At 43.8% G+C, this 20,590-nt stretch overlaps 1 protein-coding gene across 1 annotated transcript in view; it reads left to right on the top strand.

Annotated features, from left to right (window-relative positions):
* Positions 1–811: 811 nt before the first annotated feature.
* The window catches only part of LOC111974459 (spondin-1-like), a 52,526-nt gene continuing 32,747 nt past the window's right edge, over positions 812–20,590 (top strand). The window contains exons 1-2 of the mRNA XM_070446848.1: positions 812–1,514; positions 2,167–2,273. Of these exons, the coding sequence (XP_070302949.1) occupies positions 1,280–1,514; positions 2,167–2,273 (342 nt within the window). The 5' untranslated portion in view covers positions 812–1,279. The remainder of the gene's footprint in view (positions 1,515–2,166; positions 2,274–20,590) is intronic.

Here is a 20,590-nt window from a genome sequence, read left to right as displayed (position 1 = left end):
TGTCTTTTGCTATCGTGGTTAGCTAATAGATTTACATATTGTGTCTTCCCTGTAAAACATTTTAAAAATCAGAAATGATGGCTGGATTCACAAGATCTGTATCTTTCATCTGGTGTCTTGGACTTGTGATTTAATGATATTTAGATGCTAGTATTTACTTGTGACGCTATGCTAGGCTATGCTAGTCAGCTTTTTTACTGTGGGGGGTGCTCCCGGATCCGGGATTGGGAGGAACTAGAAGTTAACAAGAAATTTGTGGAATGGTTGAAAAACGAGTTTTAATGACTTCAACCTAAGTGTATGTATACTTCTGACTTCAATTGTAGATTCCAGGCTCATGTAAAAACTGTAACATGGACTGCCCCCAACTTGTGAGCATTGTTGATTCATCATTTAAGACAGATTAAAATAATAGTTTATTGATTATTGTGACCATTCTCCTTCTCTGTCAGTGACCATTCTCTGTCAGTGACCATTCTCTCTCAGTGACCATTCTCTGTCAGTGGCAACAGCTGGACAGTTGGTGAAAGAAGCCAATATAAGGTTAAGAATGAAGTCCCTGGAAGCTCGGTCCACATTCCATATGTGTTTAACTTCATTCCCTCTAAATGAAGGGCTTATCGGCCCTGTCTCTCTCTTTCAAACACAGACACACACACACACACAATAGACTGTGCAGAAGGGGGGGGCATAAAGGCGACCGTTTTGCATGCATTATTCATTACTATTTGAGCATCTGTCTGTGTCTGTGCGGTCGGCTAAGGGGGCGGGGGGGTCCGCGGCTGAGCAAACACACAGGCAGGTTCCAGCTAGAGTGTCAAACGCGTCCCTCCATCACTGCAGCCATTGGTAGAAATGTCTGTTTCCAGTCTGTTGGCTTGGGTCGTTGGGCTCATAGCCTGCGTCAACGCCTTGGAGACAGCCGCGCTACGCGCTACACTGCTCCACTATTTCCCCTGACCCTGTGTAGGCTCTCGCGCTCAGTTAAACAAACACCAGACCCTCTGATCATCAGACGCTCTTCAACAAATCAGTGTGCGATTCTGCGAGAGCGAGTGCACATCGTAAACTATTATTTCTCTGCACTCTATATCTCTCCAGGATGGATTTACCTTTAGCGGTGACAGCTACCTCGTATCCCGAGTGAGGGGTGTCTTATCAATTGCCAAGTTTCGTCAATTCCTGGAGTTTTGAGTGGGGAAGCAAGCGTTTTTTCCTCTCTTGATCCTCACTCGTATTTCACCACCGCATCAGCTGGAGCGATAGCTGCTGCTTCACGATGGCAGGAGCGGGAATATTTCTGTGCATTCTGCTGTTACAGTGTTTTATCTCCACTGCGCTGTGCAACGCCGGATTCGCCTTCACGGAGGAGCCCTCGGAGAGAGCTGGGAAGTCAGACGGGTATTGTAGTCGGATATTACGGGCTCAGGGCACTCGTAATGAAGGCTACAACGAGTTTCGGCTCCGAGTCGAGGGGGACCCAGAAAATTATCATCCTGGGAGCACTTACAGAGGTACTGTATTCCGTCCTATTGCGCGCACATTGTCTGACACACAATAGGGTATTTTTTGCCTTTACACTATTTCTCTTTTGTGTTCAACTCATGTGAAGACGCAGTGCTGTGGTCATTTATAAGGAAGTGATATAAGCCTAGAAGTCAGAGTTGTGTTATGACAAGTCAAACTCTCTTGTGGAAAGAGGAGTTGGGCACAGACCAGAATGCCCTCATACTGTAACTTCATAGGCGTCTGTTTATCGCTGAAATATTTGCAACTTGTGATGCTCTAACTTCATTTTTGGTGACTCCACCTGCAAACTCATTGGTCATTATAGTTAACATTTTGATTCATTAGTCTAACAAAAGTCCCATTTTGGCTCAATCACTCATCACATCACAGTTTTACTCAAACACATTATCTCAGGGAAGCTAGTGTTTAACAATACAGTAATGATAATGACACGAGTAATGACAGCAATTGCCAGTTGTTTCAGCAAGTGAAGAGCTAATTTCCCTTCTGATTGATATAGCCTATAAAGATCTCATTCCTATGAGGAACGAATCCAGAAGGGTTAGTACTTTAGGAGTTTGCAAACCTTTATTAAACCTATCAATCTGTTTCCCATCAGTTTGTTTTCTTCACTGACTGTGTGTTTGTGATCCCCAGTGACTCTCTATGCATCCAGTCCCGCTTACTTCAGAGGTTTCACCCTCATCGCTCTGAGGGAGGGCAGGGAAGGAGACAAAGAAGAGGACTATGCTGGCAATTTCCAGGTAAGACAACAATTAACCTTGTCATTATATGTCATTGAAATTATACAAAATTAAAATGTAGATATTACAACATGCATATTTTTTTAAATTGTAAATGACCTTCAGTTATTCAGGTGAAAGTAATGCTATTTTAAGATGCAGTCAGTCATATCAGAAGCTAGCATTCATTACTTACTGCACCAACAGCTGCAAATTCCAATAAAACTACATCACATTTTGAAGTTCACTTTCCTTGCTTTGTCTATCATGAATCTAGGAAATACGTTTTGTAAGTCAGATTTCAGTATTTATTTAATTTCATAGAACAAACGTTTGTTAGAACATTTCTCACACATGCTTTAGCCAGGTATAGTTCAGGCCTGCCCAGGCAAGTGCAGGGGGGTTGCCTAGTAAAATGTGCCTCAGAGGGAGACAACGTCTTCATAGTGCGGCAAATTCCCTTGATTTGTGAATCTGTTCGGACTGAACAGCTAGCCAACAGCTAAAATGTCTTTGAAAAATATGATTTCAGCTAATAGAGAGAAGTATCTAACTAAATAACTACATTATGGCGTTCAATAGTCATAAACTATTTACATATAATAGAAATGTGGGTACATTTGTGGAAAAAATTCCTACTTACTCAACCTTTAATAAGTTTATCCACAGAGTAAGTCAAAGACGTTTTGAATATACTGTATTTCAAGTTTGCATGATACAGGAAAAAAAGAAGGCTGCACTCAAAGTTCACAAAAGTAGTGTAGGTGTCACGCCCTGACCGTAGAGAGCTTTTTATGTCTCTATTTTGGTTTGGTCAGGGTGTGATTTGGGTGGGCATTCTGTTCCTTTTTCTATGATTTGTATTTCTGTGTGTTTGGCCGGGTGTGGTTCTCAATCAGAGGCAGCTGTCTATCGTTGTCTTTGATTGAGAACCATACTTAGGTTGCCTTTTCCCACCTGTATTTGTGGGTAGTTGTCTATGTGTAGTTGCATGTCAGCACTAGTTGTTTATAGCTTCACGTTCGTTTTGTTATTTTGTTAGTTTGTTTAAGTGTTCTTCGTTGAATAAAGAAGAATGTATTCCAATCATGCTGCGCCTTGGTCTCATCGTTATGACGAATGTGACAGAACTACCCACCACCAAAGGACCAAGCAGCGTGGAAGAGAGGACTGGACATGGGAGGACATCCTGAATGGCAAGGGATCCTACACATGGGAGGAGATCCTGGCTGGAAGGGATCGCCTCCCATGGGAACAGGTGGAGGCAGCCAGGAGAGCGGAGGCAGCAGGAAAAGGGAACCAGCGTTATGAGGGAACACGGCTGGCAAGGAAGCCCGAGAGGCAGCCCCAAAACATTTTTTTGGGGGGGAACACGGGGAGTGTGGCAGAGTCAGGTTGGAGACCTGAGCCAACTCCCTGTGCTTACCGTGGCGAGCATGTGACTGGTCAGGCCCCGTGCTATGGGGTGATGCGCACTGTGTCTCGGCTGAGCATTCACAGGCCGGTGTGCTCGGTGCCAGCGTCCCGCATTTGCCGGGTGGAAGTGGGCATCCAGCCAGAACGGGTGGTGCCAGCTCTGTGCTCGAGGCCGCCAGTGCGCCTCCACGGCCCAGTGTATCCGGTGCCTCGGCCAAGGAAGAGGCCTCCGGTATGTCTCCTCAGCCTGGTGAGTCCTGTGCCTGCTCCTAGAGCCAGTTCTCATGTGTGTCTCCCCAGCCTGGTGTGTCCTGTGCATGCGCCCAGCCTGGAGCCTCCAGAGACGGCCTCCAGCCCGGCGCCTCCAGAGACGGCCTCCAGCCCGGAGCCTCCAGAGACAGCCTCCAGCCCGGAGCCTCCAGATACGGCCTCCAGCCCGGAGCATCCAGAGACGGCCTCCAGCTCGGATCCTCCAGCGACGCCCTACAGTCCGGAGCCTCCAGCGACGCCCTCCAGTCCGGAGCCTCCAGCGTCGCCCTCCAGTCCGGAGCCTCCAGCGTCGCCCTCCAGTCCGGACCCTCCAGAGGCGCCCTTCAGTCCGGACCCTCCAGAGGCGCCCTTCAGTCCGGAGCTTCCAGAGGCGCCCTTCAGTCCGGAGCTTCCAGAGGCGCCCTTCAGTCCGGAGCTTCCAGAGGCGCCCTTCAGTCCGAGCTTCCAGAGGCGCCCTTCAGTCCGGAGCTTCAGAAGGCGCCCTTCAGTCCGGCAGTTCCAGAAGGCGCCCTTCCCGTTCCGCGAGCGCTTCCAGTCGAGGACCGCCCTCGAGTCCGAGCTTCCAAGAGAACGCCTCCAGTCCAGAGCTTCCAGAGACGCCTCCAGTCCGGAGCTTCCAGAGACGCCCTCCAGTCCGGAGCTTCCAGAGACGCCCTCCAGTCCGGAGCTTCCAGAGACGCCCTCCAGTCCGGAGCTTCCAGAGACTCCTCCAGTCCGGAGCTTTCCAAGATGCCCTCCAGTCCGGACCCTCCAGAGGCCGCTTCAGTCAGGAGCTTCCATAGGCGCCCTTCAGTCAGAGCTTCCATAGGCGCCCTTCAGTCCGGAGCTTCCAGAGGCGCCCTCCAGTCCGGGCCCGCAAGAGGGTGCCCAGTCCGGCCCCCACAACGAGGGTCCCCAGTCCGGGCCCGCTACAAGGGTGCCAGTCCGGTCCCACAACCGAGGGTCCCAGTCTGGGGCCCGCTACGAGGGTGTGATTTGTGGTGGGCATTTATGTTAATTTTCTATGTTTTGTAATTTCTTGTGTGTTTGGCCGGGTCGTAGGTTCTTCATGTGTTCTCATCGTTGTCTCCTGATTGAGAAACATACTTAGGTAGCTTTTTCCCACATGGTTTTTGTGGGTAGTTGTTTTCTGTTTTTGTGTCTTCACCAGACAGAACTGTTTCGTGTTGTTACATTTTGCTATTTTGTCTCAGTGTTCAGTTTTTTAAATAAATAATCATGAACACTTCCCACGCTACGCTTTGGTCCACACCTTCTTCATACGACGACCGTTACAGTAGGTTTTTATACCCTGTTCGTATTATGGAGTCAGTCAGTCATCCAGTCAGTTGCTATGGGCACAGCAGTCCCAGCGAATAGGGAGTGTATTGATGCAGTCATGTGATATACAGGTGCAAGGATATCCTCTCTCCCAGAGCAGAGCAGAGCCAACACATTTAACCACACCTGGCAGAACACTTACATCAACACCATATGCTGCCTGTGCCAGCTCTCACCCTCTCCGCTCTGTGTGTGAGAGAGAACTCCCAACATAATCTGTTCCCCTCTCAGACCCCTCCTGCCAGAGTCGTTCTGTTTCACGCATCATCTTGGAGGAAGCACGATTACTTTCACCTCGTTTCCTCTAATACCTCTATTTATGGCCCCCTCTGTATTCCTTTGTGTGTGTGTGTGTGTGTGTGTGTGCGTGTTTGAAAATGGGAAAAGCATCCTTGTGCCAGTCAGGGAGAGCCCAGGTGTATGAAATTTGGCAATGCATGCATGTATGGTGCGCACACACACACACACACAAATCTGGCCAGGATTAGTGCAAAGATTGTTCCCAGCCTACACAGATGGCTTCAACTGGACTGGAAAAGGGAGGGAGCAGGAGGGATGTGGGAAGTGTTTTCACACTTAGATGTCAGGGGATATTGTAGGACATGTCCCCAGGTCTGATGAGGCCCTCCGGGTTCTAGCGTGCTGAGAGATGGGCTGGGGGAGACAGAGGTTTCAGGCCAAGAACACACAGCAGGTGAATTGGCCAATAATATGTTGTGTATAGGTTTTATAACCAGATTGCTGGGCCAGAGGACTGATACTCCTCCCTTACAGACACTATTTTAAACAAACAATGTTATGAATCCATTTGTTAAACTAGTCACGCACAACCTGACTGAAATCTTTGAGTGATATGAATAAATCAATGAAAACTGAGCTCCTATAATGCTTCGGGAAAGAAAATCTTCTAACAAGGTGGAACTTCTACAATATATATTATATTTATGACCTTTATTTAAATAATTTTTGCACCTTGTAACAACGATAAATGTAAAAACACTTGTAAATGTAATAATTCTACTTCCAGACTCATATTAAGCATCTCCAATCCAAAATTAAACCTAGAATCGGCTTCCTATTTCGCAACAAAGCCTCCTTCACTTATGCTGCCAAACATACCCTCGTAAAACTGACTATCCTACCGATCGTTGACTTCGGCGATGTCATTTACAAAATAGCCAACACTCTACTCAGCAAATTGGATGCAGTATATCACAGTGCATCCGTTTTGTCACCAAAGCCCCATATACCACCCACCACTGCGACCTGTATGCTCTCTTTGGCTGGTCCTCGCTACATATTCGTCGCCAAACCCACTGGCTCCAGGTCATCTATAAGTCTTTGCTAGGTAAAGCTCTGCCTTATCTCAGCTCACTGGTCCACTATAGGCAACACCCACCCGTAGCACGCCGCTCCATCAGGTATTTTCTCTGGTCATCCCAAAGCCAACACTTCCTTTGGCTGACCTTTCTTTCCAGTTCTCTGCTGCCAATGACTGGAACAAATTGCATAAATCACTGAAATTGGAGACTTATATCTCCCTCACTAACTTTAAGCATCAGCTGTCAGAGCAGCTTATCGATGACTTACACACACACATACTAAAACACACACACACACACACACACACACACACACACACACACACACACACACACACACACACACACACACACACACACACACACACACACACACACACACACACACACACACACACACACACACACCACACACACACACACACACACACACACACACACACACACACACACACACAGAGATAGAAAAATACCCGAATGAATCTGTAGGCCCTGGTATTAAACATGTCATCTGCAATATTTCCCTGCAAACAATAATGAATCATTAGGAGGTCACAAAAGTCACCTAAAGTCGCCAGGATGTTGTGTCATGGTCCCCTGGAGTTTTTTTCTAGTTCGCAATTTGACCCGGAGACGTCCCAAAGGACGTTGTGTCATGGTCCCCTGGAGGTTTTGTCTATTTCCCAGTTTGTCCCGAGAACGATTTTGGGACGTTGTGTCATGGTCTCCTGGAGGTTTTGTCTAGTTCCCAGTTTGTCCCGAGGACGATTTTGCGACATTGTGTTATGGTCTCCTGGAGGTTTTGTCTAGTTCCCAGTTTGTCCCGAGGACAATTTTGCGACGTTGTGTTATGGTATCCTGGAGGTTTTGTCTTGTTTCAGGTTTGTCCCGAGGACGATTTTGGGACATTGTATCATGGTCTCCTGGAGGTTTTGTCTAGTTCCCGATTTGTCCCGAGGATGATTTTGGGACGTTGTTTCATGGTCTTCTGGAGGTTTTGTCTGGTGATCCATTAAAACTTCTTGACGCACGGATCCCTTTAGCGGGATCATTTTCATCAACAACCGCTGAATTGAAGAGCGCCAGATTTTTTTTAAATTGCTAAAGAAATTTATATTCATGAAATCACAAGTGCAATATAGCAAAACACAGCTTAGTTTGTTGTTAATCCACCTGTCGTGTCATATTTTGAAAATATGCCTTACAGCGAAAGCAATCCAAGCGTTTGTGTGAGTTTATTGATCACTAGACAAACATTACGAACACCTAGCAGCAATGTAGATTGGTCACGAAAGTCAGAAAAGCAATAAAATTAATCGCTTACCTTTGATGATCTTCGGATGTTTGCACTCACGAGACTCCCAGTTACACAATAAATGTTCCTTTTGCTCGATAAAGATTATTTTTATATCAAAAAACCTCCATTTGTTTGGTGCGTTATGTTCAGTATTCCACAGCCTTTAGGCAGGTCATCAAGGGTTGACGAAAATTCCAAATAGTATCCGTAAAGTTTGTAGAAACATGTCAAACGGTTTTAATAATCAAACCTCAGGTTGTTTTTAACATAAATAATCGATAATATTTCAACCGGACGGTAAACTATTCAATAACAGAGATAAAGAAAACGTCGAGCTACAACTTTCGCGCGCATGAACTAATGGAAGGACATTCAGCTATCCACTGACGCGATTTGATAACTCTGGCTAATTTTTCAGAATAAAAGCTTGAAACTATGTCTAAAGACTGTTCACACCCTGAGGAAGCCATATGAAAATGAATCTGGTTGATATCCCTTTAAATGGACGAAAGGCAGGCAATGGAACAGTGATTTTTCAAAATAAGAGTCACTTCCGGGTTGGATTTCCTCAGGTTTTCACCTGCAAAATCAGTTCTGTTATACTCACAGACAATATCTTGACAGTTTTGGAAACTTTAGAGTGTTTTCTATCCTACTCTGTCAATTATATGCATATTCTAGCATCTGGACCTGAGAAATAGGCAGCTTACATTGAGAACGTTATTTTTCCAAACATAAAAATTCTGCCCCCTAGCTTCAAGAGGTTTAAAGCTCTTTGTCTTTTGGCAATGCTAGTCACACACACACACACACACCCACACACACACACCACACACACACACACACACACACACACACACACACACACACACACACACACACACACACACACACACACACACACACACACACACACACACACACACACACACACAACACACACACACACATGTACTCACACAGTGCTTTTAACATAGTGTTTCAACTTACATATTTGACACACGTCATGTATGCTTATTCATACAGTAATATATATATATATTTTTACATACATGTTCTCACCTGGGATTTAAACTTACAACCTCTTGGTTCACTGCAATCTTCCTTCTATGCCACCATGTCTGTATCATTGATTGATTTCACATGTAATCCTATTCCTACACTTTACACTTCAAAGTAACTGTTAAAAATACACTCTGTTAAAAATACACTCAAGAAAAACTATTGTATTTATCGAGTCAGTTTAAAACAAAATAATATGCCCCACTAACATTAGACAACTTTACTAAAAACCCAAACTGAAATTTCTGAAATAAGTAAATGAAATCAATGAGAGAATAGTCAGATTACCTGATAGCTTAATGGCACACTTTTGCTAAGTACAGAGATGTATTATAAGTAATGTATATGTAAGGGACATATGAAATTCTACAGACTTTGTGGCACAGCAGAAAGATCAGCATTCCCCAAATCCAGAGGTTGTGAGTTTAAATCCCATTGTTGGTGTCATATTGAAAAGTCAGTACTGAAGTTATCATGTCAAGTGTAATCATACTGTCATTGATTAAATATTTTTACACTGTTTTAGCTGAACAGCTTACCACTAACCTAACACCCATACCATTTCATTACTTTACTTATAACGGGTTGGGACACCTAGGAAAATCACATGACACATTCCTCCAAGAATGTCCAGTGTAGCTTCAGAGCACCATGACACAACATCGCAAGAACATCCTAAAAACATCCTCGGGGAAGACCCGGGACCAACTGGGAACTAGACAAAAGCTCCAGGGGACCATCACACAACATCCCAAGAACATCCTAAAAACTTTCTCTGGGACAAATCGAGAACTACGCAAAACCTCCAGGGGACCATAACACAATGTCCCAAGAACTTCCTAAAAACGTACCTGGTAACATCCCCGGGACAAACCGGGATGTAGACAATACCTCCAGGGGATCATGACACAACCCCCCAAGAACGTTCTAAAAACATTCGGGGACGCCCCGGGACCAAACATTTTTGAAATAGGTCACCCAGAGACCTTTCCCTTGGGACAATCACGCAACGTCCTAAGCACTACTAAAATTAACGTCCTGAAAAGGTCATAAAAAGGTCCTGCCATGGTCCTCAGTGATGTCCTGGAAACTTATAGGGGATTAGACAAAGGTCACCTAGAGAACGTTCCCTTGGGAACATCACTTGACGTCCTAAGAACTAGTACAATGGAATTCCAAAGAACGCTCTAAAAAGGTCCTGACATGTCCCTCTGTGATGTCCTGGGAACATACAGCAAACTAGACAAAGGTCTCCGAGAGAATGTTCCCTTGGAAACATCACGCAACGTTCTTAGAACGTTCTCAGAACAACAGAGCAATAACGTCACAGCGAAACCCTTAAAGGACATAATGAGAACGCCACCAAATGCCTTTTAGGACGTCCCATGTTTGCTGGGTTACTGCTGTTCAACTTTCATCTCAACAAATTTATGAATGTTCATGTATTCTGTTTTTGCTGTTTATAGTGTGCAGATTCGTAAATTCCTTGTGAATTCGTAAATTCCTATTCGTAAATTCCTATTCGTAAATTCCTATTCGTAAATTCCTATTCGTAAATTCCTATTCGTAAATTCCTATTCTGTCTGTATATTATGTTTATTGTCTATATTCACCATTTCACCAAATCAAATTCCAGGTACAGTGGGGCAAAAAAACAATTTAGTCAGCCACCCATTGTGCAAGTTCTCCCACTTAAAAAGATGAGAGAGGCCTGTAATTTTCATCATAGGTACACTTCAACTATGACAGACAAAATGAGAAAAAAAAATCCAGAAAATCACATTGTAGGATTTTTTATGAATTTATAAAACCATGACCTAGTGAGATATACATGGAGGAGACTTAATCAAGCAAGTCGTCTTGACTACTTTCTTGTCTCTTTCTCTCTTGCATCAAAGGTAAAAAAATATTTAATAGGAGACAGAATGCAGTCGATCATCATCTATTTGGCATTAACTAACTCTTATAGATTTTCCACGTGGACGGGGATACTGGAAATGTTATCAAAGTGTACATCCGCTACAAGACCATGGTGCTTGCCTACGGAGCAGTGAGGGGAACGGCACCTCCGTACCTTCAGGCTCTGATCAGGCCCACACCCAAACAAGGGCACTGCGTTCATCCACCTCTGGCCTGCTCGCCTCCCTACCTCTGAGGAAGTACAGTTCCCGCTCAGCCCAGTCAAAACTGTTCGCTGCTCTGCACCCAATGGTGGAACAAACTCCCTCACGACGCCAGGTCAGCGGAGTCAATCACCACCTTCGCGAGCACCTGAAACCCACCTCTTTAAGGAATACCTAGGATAGGATAAAGTATCCTCCTACCCCCCCTCCCGCTTAAATGAGTTAGATGCACTATTGTAAAGTGGTTGTTCCACTGGATATCATAAGGTGAATGCACCAATTTGTAAGTCGCTCTGGATAAGAGCGTCTGCTAAATGACTTAAATGTAAATGTAAATGTACTGGAGGACAACTTATTTTTAAATAAGACAAAAGAATTTACAACATCATTTTTCCAGTATAATATAGGTTCAGCAAATCCCCTTATTGTTTGGGATACCTTTAAATGTACATTCAGGGGTCATTCAATTCAATATTCATCAATAATAAAAAAGCAGTTTCTGGCTAAAGAGACAAGACTAACAAGGGAAATCCATGAACTAATGGTACAGGTAGATAGCAATAAAGACGATACTACAGAGATACAAAATAAGTTAGAGGAAAAACAAAAATAACTTGAGGAACTTATTCAAGATCTAATGTAATCTATTACAAAAATAAAGCAAACTGGATGGAATATGGAGAAAAATGCACAAAATTCTTCCTGAATCTCCAATACAGGAATGCTAACAAAAATAATTTGCAGAAACTCGTTACTGAAGACGGAGTCATCTATGATATTCCGAAATTATATTTTAAAAGAGGAAGCTAATTATTTTAGGCAAATGTTCTCTTTTCTGTCTCATCCTTTCCCATTGAATGAAGATTATGGTAAGGAATTCTTTCCAAATAATATAAAAAATGGAACATTAACAAATGTACAGAAAGATCAGTGCGATGGCCAAATTACAGAGGAATAACTTTTTGAGGCTGTTAAATCCTTTCAGTCTGGAAAAACCCCAAGGCTTGATGGCATACCGGTAGAGGTTTATCAAGTCTTTTTTGATATACTAAAAGCACCATTGTTAGATTGTTTTAACTACTCCTATAAAAATGGTAGTCTGTCAGGTACTCAGCAGGAAGGTCTGATTTCTCTATTATTAAAACAAGACCCAGATGGCAAATATAAAGACCCAGTCTATCTAAAAAACTGGAGGCCCCTTACACTTCAATGTTGTGATGCAAAAATACTAGCAAAATGCATAGCACTCAGAATTTGAAGGGTTTAACCAGGTATTGTTCATCCTGATCAGACAGGTTTTTTACATGGACAATACATTGGAGATAATATACGACAACAACTCAAAATAATAGAACATCATGAAACATATAAGAAGCCAGGAATGGTATTTATAGCGGATTTTGAAAGGCATTTGATAAAGTAAGACTGGATTTTAATTTCGGTAATTATCTTATAAAATGGGCAAAACAAACGTACAGCAACCCCAGGTGTAAAATAGTAAATAATGGCTACTTCTCAGAGAGTTTTGAATTGTCAAGAAGAGTTAAACAAGGGTGTCCGCTGTCACCATATCTATTCGCTATGGCCATCGAAATGTTAGCTATTAAAATCAAATCCATTAACAACATTAGAGGATTAGAAATCCAAGGCTTAAAAACAAAGGTGTCCATGTATGCCGATGACTCAAGTTTTATATTAAGTCCAGAAAAGATATAACAAATATTACAACAAATATTATGAGTGAACTCAAATGTGCTGGTTGATAAAATACCTGTATTTATGGGAAAGATGTTTGAAAAGGGTATTTTGTTCTTAAATTATATTGTAAATTGGAATGGTAGAGTTATGTCCTTCATGGAGTTATCAGAATTGTGCGGAAAGGTCTGCTCAATCCAAGAGTACAACCAATTGATTACAGGATTACCCCAAAAATGGAGGAGGCAGGTGGCAGCGGGAGGAGGTAGGGAACTGGTCTGTCTGCCCAATATATAGGATCAAAACTGGCGGAGGAATATAAATAGCATAAATAGGAAAGTATACCAGTTTCATCTGAGGACCAGGATGCTGACAACTGTGTCATACAGATTGCAAAATAGTATGGAAGAGAGTTTTGATGTACTGAATCCATGGTACAGGGTGTATGAGTTGATATATAAAACAACGCAAGATTCAAGACTTCGTGCTTTTCAGCTAAAATTATTATATAGAATTCTTGCCACCAACAAAATGTTGAATATTTGGGGCATAAAAACATCGAAGCTCTGCAGATTTTGCTATGAGGATACAGGATCAAAAGACCATTTATTTTGGTATTTCCCTCAGGTAGCCTGTTTCTGGTCTCAGGTTCAGGAATGTCTGAAAATGCATAGCATTGATCTAAAAAAAAAAAAATATTTTAAATTTCTTTTTTAAATTTTATCCCCTTTTCTCCCCAATTTTCGTGGTATCCAATCGCTAGTAATTACTATCTTGTCTCATCGCTACAACTCCCGTACGGGCTCGGGAGAGACGAAGGTCGAAAGCCATGCGTCCTCCGAAGCACAACCCAACCAAGCCGCACTGCTTCTTAACACAGCGCGCCTCCAACCCGGAAGCCAGCCGCACCAATGTGTCYGAGGAAACACCGTGCASCCGCCCCCCTCGGTTAGCGCGCACTGCACCCGGCCCGCCACAGGAGTCGCTGGAGCGCGATGAGACAAGGATATCCCTACCGGCCAAACCCTCCCTAACCCGGACGACGCTAGGCCAATTGTGCGTCGCCCCACGGACCTCCCGGTCGCGGCCGGCTGCGACAGAGCCTGGGCGTGAACCCAGAGACTCTGGTGGCGCAGCTAGCACTGCGATGCAGTGCTCTAGACCACTGTGCCACCCGGGAGGCCCTGCATTGATCTAAAATTGACCCCAGAAATAGTACTACTAGGAGATCTGGAGAGACCGGGTCAGTCAATTACTAATATACTAATACTCTTAGTAAAAGTATTTATCTTCAACTCGCAATCTGTGGATTCTATTCGATTAGATAGATTGAAATTGTAGGTTAAACATCACAGCATAGTTGAAAGATATGTGTTGCGTAGAAACCCGAAGTGGGTGGCCAGCAGAGATAGATGGGATGGGCTGAGGGAAGCTGAGGGTTGGTATGTGGAATTGTAGACAAGTGGGAGTGGAGTTACTGTGTGGGAGATAACGTTTTTTTTAAACTTAATAAAAAGTAAAAAATTTGAATGACACTAAGTGGCAGTGTTTTTACAACTAATGCCGGTTTGCCTGAGGCTGATTCCGTGCAGGTGTTTGTACACACACTCTCATTCAAATAAACAAGAACACACACATACATGTAATAGTGCCAGACATGCGCACAAACATATACAGTTGGCATTGCTGCTATGATTTTAGTTGTCCTTGATGGCCTTTGTTTTAAATGTATTATTCTTTTTTGCATTGTTGTTTGTTGTTTTCTTCTTCTTCTTTGTTGTCTTTTCCTTTTTTCTCTTTAGTTCATTATTTTGGTTGTTGGTGCATTGGGGGGTTCTTGGGCGTGGGGAATGGAATTAATTGTGTTTAAAACATTTCTTCCTGGGGGGACTGTGGGAATGGTTGAGGGACAGCTATTGGGGAACTGTGGGGGGATCTTGGAGGGTTCATGTTCACATCTTTTGGCCTGGTGGTAGATCGGTCAACATGCCCTTGAGCTCTGAATGGGAATCTTTTGGATGACTGGTATGATGTTGTTGTTGAGCTGTATGTTTCGAATATTCGTGCACAATTATCAGTTTCTATTTTGGTTTATGTTGCCCATTCATTGTCAGTTAGAGACACAGTAGGACCCAAAAGCATAATCAGTGCTCTAACTCCCCCTTGCGCTGGTCTGGAGCAATGAAGTGGTGACGCAGGGTACCGTACTAAACCACAAATTAATTAAACCACAAAGTCCCGCAGCGTAATCGCAAAACTTTTAGTGGAGGAACCATTGTACATATGCGTTGATAACACCTTTATGAAATTATTCAAGACCCCTTTATGAATGTTGCAGTATCTTTCATACCACATAAAACATCAGTCATATGTAATCTTCACAACAAAAGTAATGTTTTCATTACAGTATTATAGTAGAAATATCTGGTTGGATTGAGCTTGATCGATGCTGGTGCTACTGACTGGGTTAGTTCTGCACAGCACAAGACTTTGATATCCTCTGCTGAGCTGAAACCAAGGTGTTAGTTTGTGGAGCTAATGCAAGTCTTCAGGTTTCAGGCAAGTTTTCTCAACATGTACATTTGACACCATTTGCCCTGGTGTCAACCAGATCTGCCATCCAGATTTGAAATGGTTTAAATACTTTGACCGTTTGCTTGAGCCTGCCTGGAGTGCCAGATTGATGGGTTTTACACTTTTAGGACTATTCCATGCCCATCAAAATAAGGGAAGTAGGACATGAAGTCGCAAAATGGCGCCGGAAGAAATGGCAGCAGTTTTACGGGCGCCCAACCAATTGTGCTATTATGTATTTTTTTTCACGTTATTCGTAACTTATTTTGTACATAATGTTTCTGCAACCGTATCTTATGGCAAAAAAGAGCTTATGGATATCAGGACAGCGATCACTCACCTCGGATTAGTCAAAGATTTTTTCTTCAACAAGCAAGAAGCACAAGACATTCTCCAAACACCCGACAGTGCCATCATCCCCATTATTTGCAWGAGGAGGCGACGCAGGTACAGAGGACATCGAGCCGGATGCCTGGTCAGGACCCGGAAAGGCGAGTGGGAAAGCTGCCGTTACGGTCAATACTACTCGCCAACGTGCAATCATTGGATAATAAACTAGACGAGGTACGATCACGAATATCCTACCAACGGGACATCAAAAACTGTAATATCCTATGTTTCACGGAATCCTGGCTGAACGACGACATGGATATTCAGCTAGCGGGATATACGCTGCACCGGCAAGATAGAACAGCACTCTCCGGTAAGACGAGGGGGGGGCGGTTAGAGTCTGTGCATATTTGTAATCAACAGCTGGTGCCCGAAATCTGAGGAAGTCTCTAGATTTTGCTCGCCTGATGTAGAGTATATTGTGATAAATTGCAGGCCACACTACTTGCCTAGAGAGTTTTCAGCTATACTTTTCGTGGCTGTTTATTTACCACCACAGACAGATGCTGGCACTAAGAACGCACTCAGACAGCTGTATGAGGAAATAAGCAAACAGGAAACCACTCACCCAGAGGCGGCACTCCTTGTGGCCGGAGACTTTAATGCAGGGAAACTTAAATCAGTTCTATAAAATTTCCGTCAACATGTTAAATGTGCAACCAGAGGGAAAAACTGTCTAGATCACCTGTACTCCATACACAGAGCTCTCCTTCGCCCTCCATTTGGTAAATCCGACCAAAACTCTATCCTCCTGATTCCTGCTTACAAGCAAAAATTAAAGCAGGAAGCACCAGTGACACGGCCTATAAAAAAGTGGTCAGATGATGCAGATGCTAAACTACAGGACTGTTTTGCTATCACAGACTGGAACATGTTCCGGGATTCTTCCGATGGCATCGAGGAGTACACCACATCAGTCACTGGCTTTATCAATAAGTGCATCGAGGACGTCATCCCCACAGTGACTGACGTACATACTCCAACCAGAAGCCATGGATTATAGGCAACATTCGCACTGAGCTAAAGGGTAGAGCTGCCGCTTTCAAGGTGCGGGACTCTAACCCGGAAGCTTACAAGAAATCCTGCTATGCCCTGCGACGAACCATTAAACAGGCAAAGCGTCAATACAGGGCTAAGATTGAATCATACGACACCGGCTCCGACGCTCGTCTTATGTGGCAGAGCTTGCAAACTATTACAGACTACAAAGGGAAGCACAGTCGCAAGCTGCCCAGTGACACGAGCCTACCAGACGAGCTAAATCACTTCTGTGCTCGCTTCGAGGCAAGCAACACTGAGGCATGCATGAGAGCATCAGTTGTTCTGGATGACTGTGTGATCACGCTCTCCGTAGCTGACATGAGTAAGACCTTTGGATAGGGTGCAGAGTTTTCACTTAGGGAAAAATAGCGTGCGCAATTTCAACTTCGTGCTACTCATCCCCAGAATATAAGATATGCATATTATTAGTAGATTTTGATAGAAAACACTCTGAAGTTTCTAAAACTGTTTGAATCATATCTGTAAGTATAACATAACTTATATAGCAGTCAAAACCCTGAGGACTAACTTTTTTATTGTTAAGTTCCTGTATGTTCAATGATTTATCATGGGCACACCAGAATTCTAATCACTATCCACGCAGTTTCTACTGCTTTCACTGGATGTCGCCATTGTATGGAAAAAGGTTAAGGTTTTTCCTTAGTAAACAGAGAAAGATATTGACCCGGAAGTGGAGTGACGTCGTGTGTTTATGTTTGAGAGTTGAGCAAGACTTGAAAAGTACCGTGAGTTTGTTGATATCCTGTATTGAAAACAGATTGACCCGTCTTCAATTTGATCGATTATTAACGTTTACAAATACCTTAAGTTGTATTACAAAAGTACTTTGAAATGTTTTGGCAAAGTTTAGAGGTAATTTTTTAGATATTTTGTCGTGATTTTGCGCAAATTGAAGGCTGTTTTTCCTGGTACAACGGCGCCAAATACTGGACCAATTTGATATATATGGACGGATTAATCGAACTAAAGGACCATTTGTGATGTTTATGGGACATTTGGAGTGCCAACAAAATAATCTCGTCAAAGGTAATGCATGTTTTATATTTTATTTCTGCGTTTTGAGTAGCGCCGGCATGGTTGAAATTGTCAAAAAAGAGAGTGTAGCCATTGCACTATCATCAGATAATAGCATCTTATGCTTTCGCCGAAAAGCCTTTTTGAAATCTGACATGTTGGCTGGATTCACAACGAGTGTAGCTTTAATTTGGTATCTTATATGTGTAATTTAATAAAGTTTGATTTTATAGATTTTTTTAAAAATCTGGCGCTCTACATTTTAACAGGCTGTTGGGACGCAAGCGTCCCGGATCCCAGAGAGGTTAAACAGGTCCACATACACAAGGCTGCGGGGAGACGGATTTCCAGGACGTGTGCTCCGGGCATGTGCTGACCAACTGGCAGGTGTCTTCACTGACATTTTCAACATGTCCAGTCTGTAACAACATGTTTCAAGTAGACACACATATAGTCCCTGTGCCCAAGGACACAAAGGCAACCTGCCTAAATGACTACAGACCCGTAGCACTCACGTCCTTGGTCATTAAGTGCTTTGAAAGATTGGTAATGGCTCACATCAACACCATAATCCCAGAACCCTAGACCGAATCCAATTTGCATACCGCCAACAGATCCACAGATGATGCAATCTTATTGCACTCCACACTGCCCTTTCCCACCTGGACAAAAGTAGCACTTATGTGAGAGTACTATTAATTGACTACAGCACAGCGTTCAACACCATATTACCCTCAAAGCTCATCACTAAGCTAAGGATCCTGGGACTGACACCTCCTTCTGCAACTGGATCCTGGACTTCCTGACGGGCCGCCCCCAGGTGGTGAGGGTAGGTAGCAACACATCTGCCATGCTGATCCTCAACACTGGAGCTCCCCAGGGGTGCGTGCTCAGTCCCCTCCTGTACTCCCTGTTCATCCATGACTGCATGGCCAGGCACGACTCCAACACAATCATTAAGTTTGCAGACGACACAACAGTGGTAGGCCTGATCACCGACAATGTCGAGACAGCCTATAGGGAGAAGGTCAGAGACCTGGCCGGGTGGTGCTAGAATAACAATCTATCCCTCAACGTAACCAAGACTAAGGAGATGATTGTGGACTACAGGAAAAGGAGGACTGAGCACGCCCTCATTCTCATCAACGGGGCTGGAGTGGAGCAAGTTGAGAGCTTCAAGTTCCTTGGTGTCCACATCAACAACAAACTAGAATGGTCCAAACACACCAAGACAGTCGTGAAGAGGGCACGACAAAGCCTATTCCCCCTCAGGAAACTAAAAAGATTTGACATGGGTCCTGAGATCCTCAAAAGGTTCTACAGCTGCAACATCGAGAGCATCCTGACTGGTTGCATCACTGCCTGGTGCAGCAATTGCTCAGCCTCTGACCGCAAGGCACTACAAAAGGTAGTGCGTATGGCCCAGTACATCACTGGGTCTAAGCCTACTGCCATCCAGAACCTCTACACCAGGCGGTGTCAGAGGAAGGCCCTAAAAATTGTCAAAGACCCCATCCACCCCAGTCATACACTGTTCTCTCTACTACCGCATGGCAAGCGGTACCGGAGTGCCAAGTCTAGGACAGAAAGGCTTCTCAACAGTTTTTACCCCCAAGCAATAAGACTCCTGAACAGGTAATCAAATGGCTACCCGGACTATTTGCATTGTTGTAATTGGCAGTGGATGCTGGTATGTGCATTACATTGAGGGAAATAATACATACAGCTTTGGCATGTTATTTCATGAATGGTTGAATATTATATTATTCATAAATAAGTTGTTACTCACCAGTTAATGTAATAACCAAGGATTAATGTAATAACTTTTGCATTTAGCGTAACACGTTATTACATTTACCAAATTTCTTAAATAAAAAATAAAAAATGTATTACATTTGGTAAAGTGATAACATTTACTGGTGTTATTACATTTACAGTTGTTACACACCTCTCCACCTTACTCTGCTTCACTACACTCCCCTTTGGCACCGCATGTTCCTTCATGTCCCTCTTCACTCTTTTGTTTTTAGTCCTTTGAAAAGAAGAGTGCAGTTAGTTCAACACGTCTCCATTCACTGGTTAAGTGATAAAGGATTAGTGGATGAAGGGAAAAATCTAACTTCAACAATGTAAAGGAAACAGGAGGGTGAGGGAATGCCTCTGTCCCTGATCCATCCCATCCAACTACTGCCAACCAACCTCGCTGTGAGACTCTCAGCAGTCAAGTCAATCGTCCCCTGCGCCTTTTGCTTACCAACTTATCTCCCCTTTTCACCTCCCAAACGTGCTTCTCTGTTTGCACACCAGTCTCCCTGTATTTTCATACCTTAAGTCTCTCGCCATCCTCCTTTAGGGGAATATTATTCACGATTCCACTCAACCTCACTCCTTACTACCTGGCAGAGGTAGTATACAGTGATCCAATCAGCAAGGGGTAAATGTATGTGTACAAGCCAGACCTCATCAATTAGAGCCTGTTACGTTGGTTTTAAGAGCAGCCATAACTGTAGCAGAACTCGTATCAGACTCTCGCGAACCTTTTGGTTTCATTCCCTTTCCACATAAAGCTGTATTGGGCGCAGCACGGCGTGACAGAGAATCGTAAATGTGAGAGGGTGAAAAAGGGAAACTATATCATCCAGTCAGCTCCAATCACTCAGCTCTACACACACTGACAGCGCTGCTGTATCTGCTATGAGATACGAGGGGTAAACTGAAATATCTGCTGTGGGATACGAGGGGTAAACTGAAATATCTGCTGTGGGATACGAGGGGTAAACTGAAATATCTGCT

The sequence above is a fragment of the Salvelinus sp. IW2-2015 genome, linkage group LG15 (assembly GCF_002910315.2).
Source record: "Salvelinus sp. IW2-2015 linkage group LG15, ASM291031v2, whole genome shotgun sequence".
Classification (NCBI taxonomy): Eukaryota; Metazoa; Chordata; class Actinopteri; order Salmoniformes; family Salmonidae; genus Salvelinus; species Salvelinus sp. IW2-2015.
This window is presented reverse-complemented; position numbering and strand designations above follow the sequence as displayed.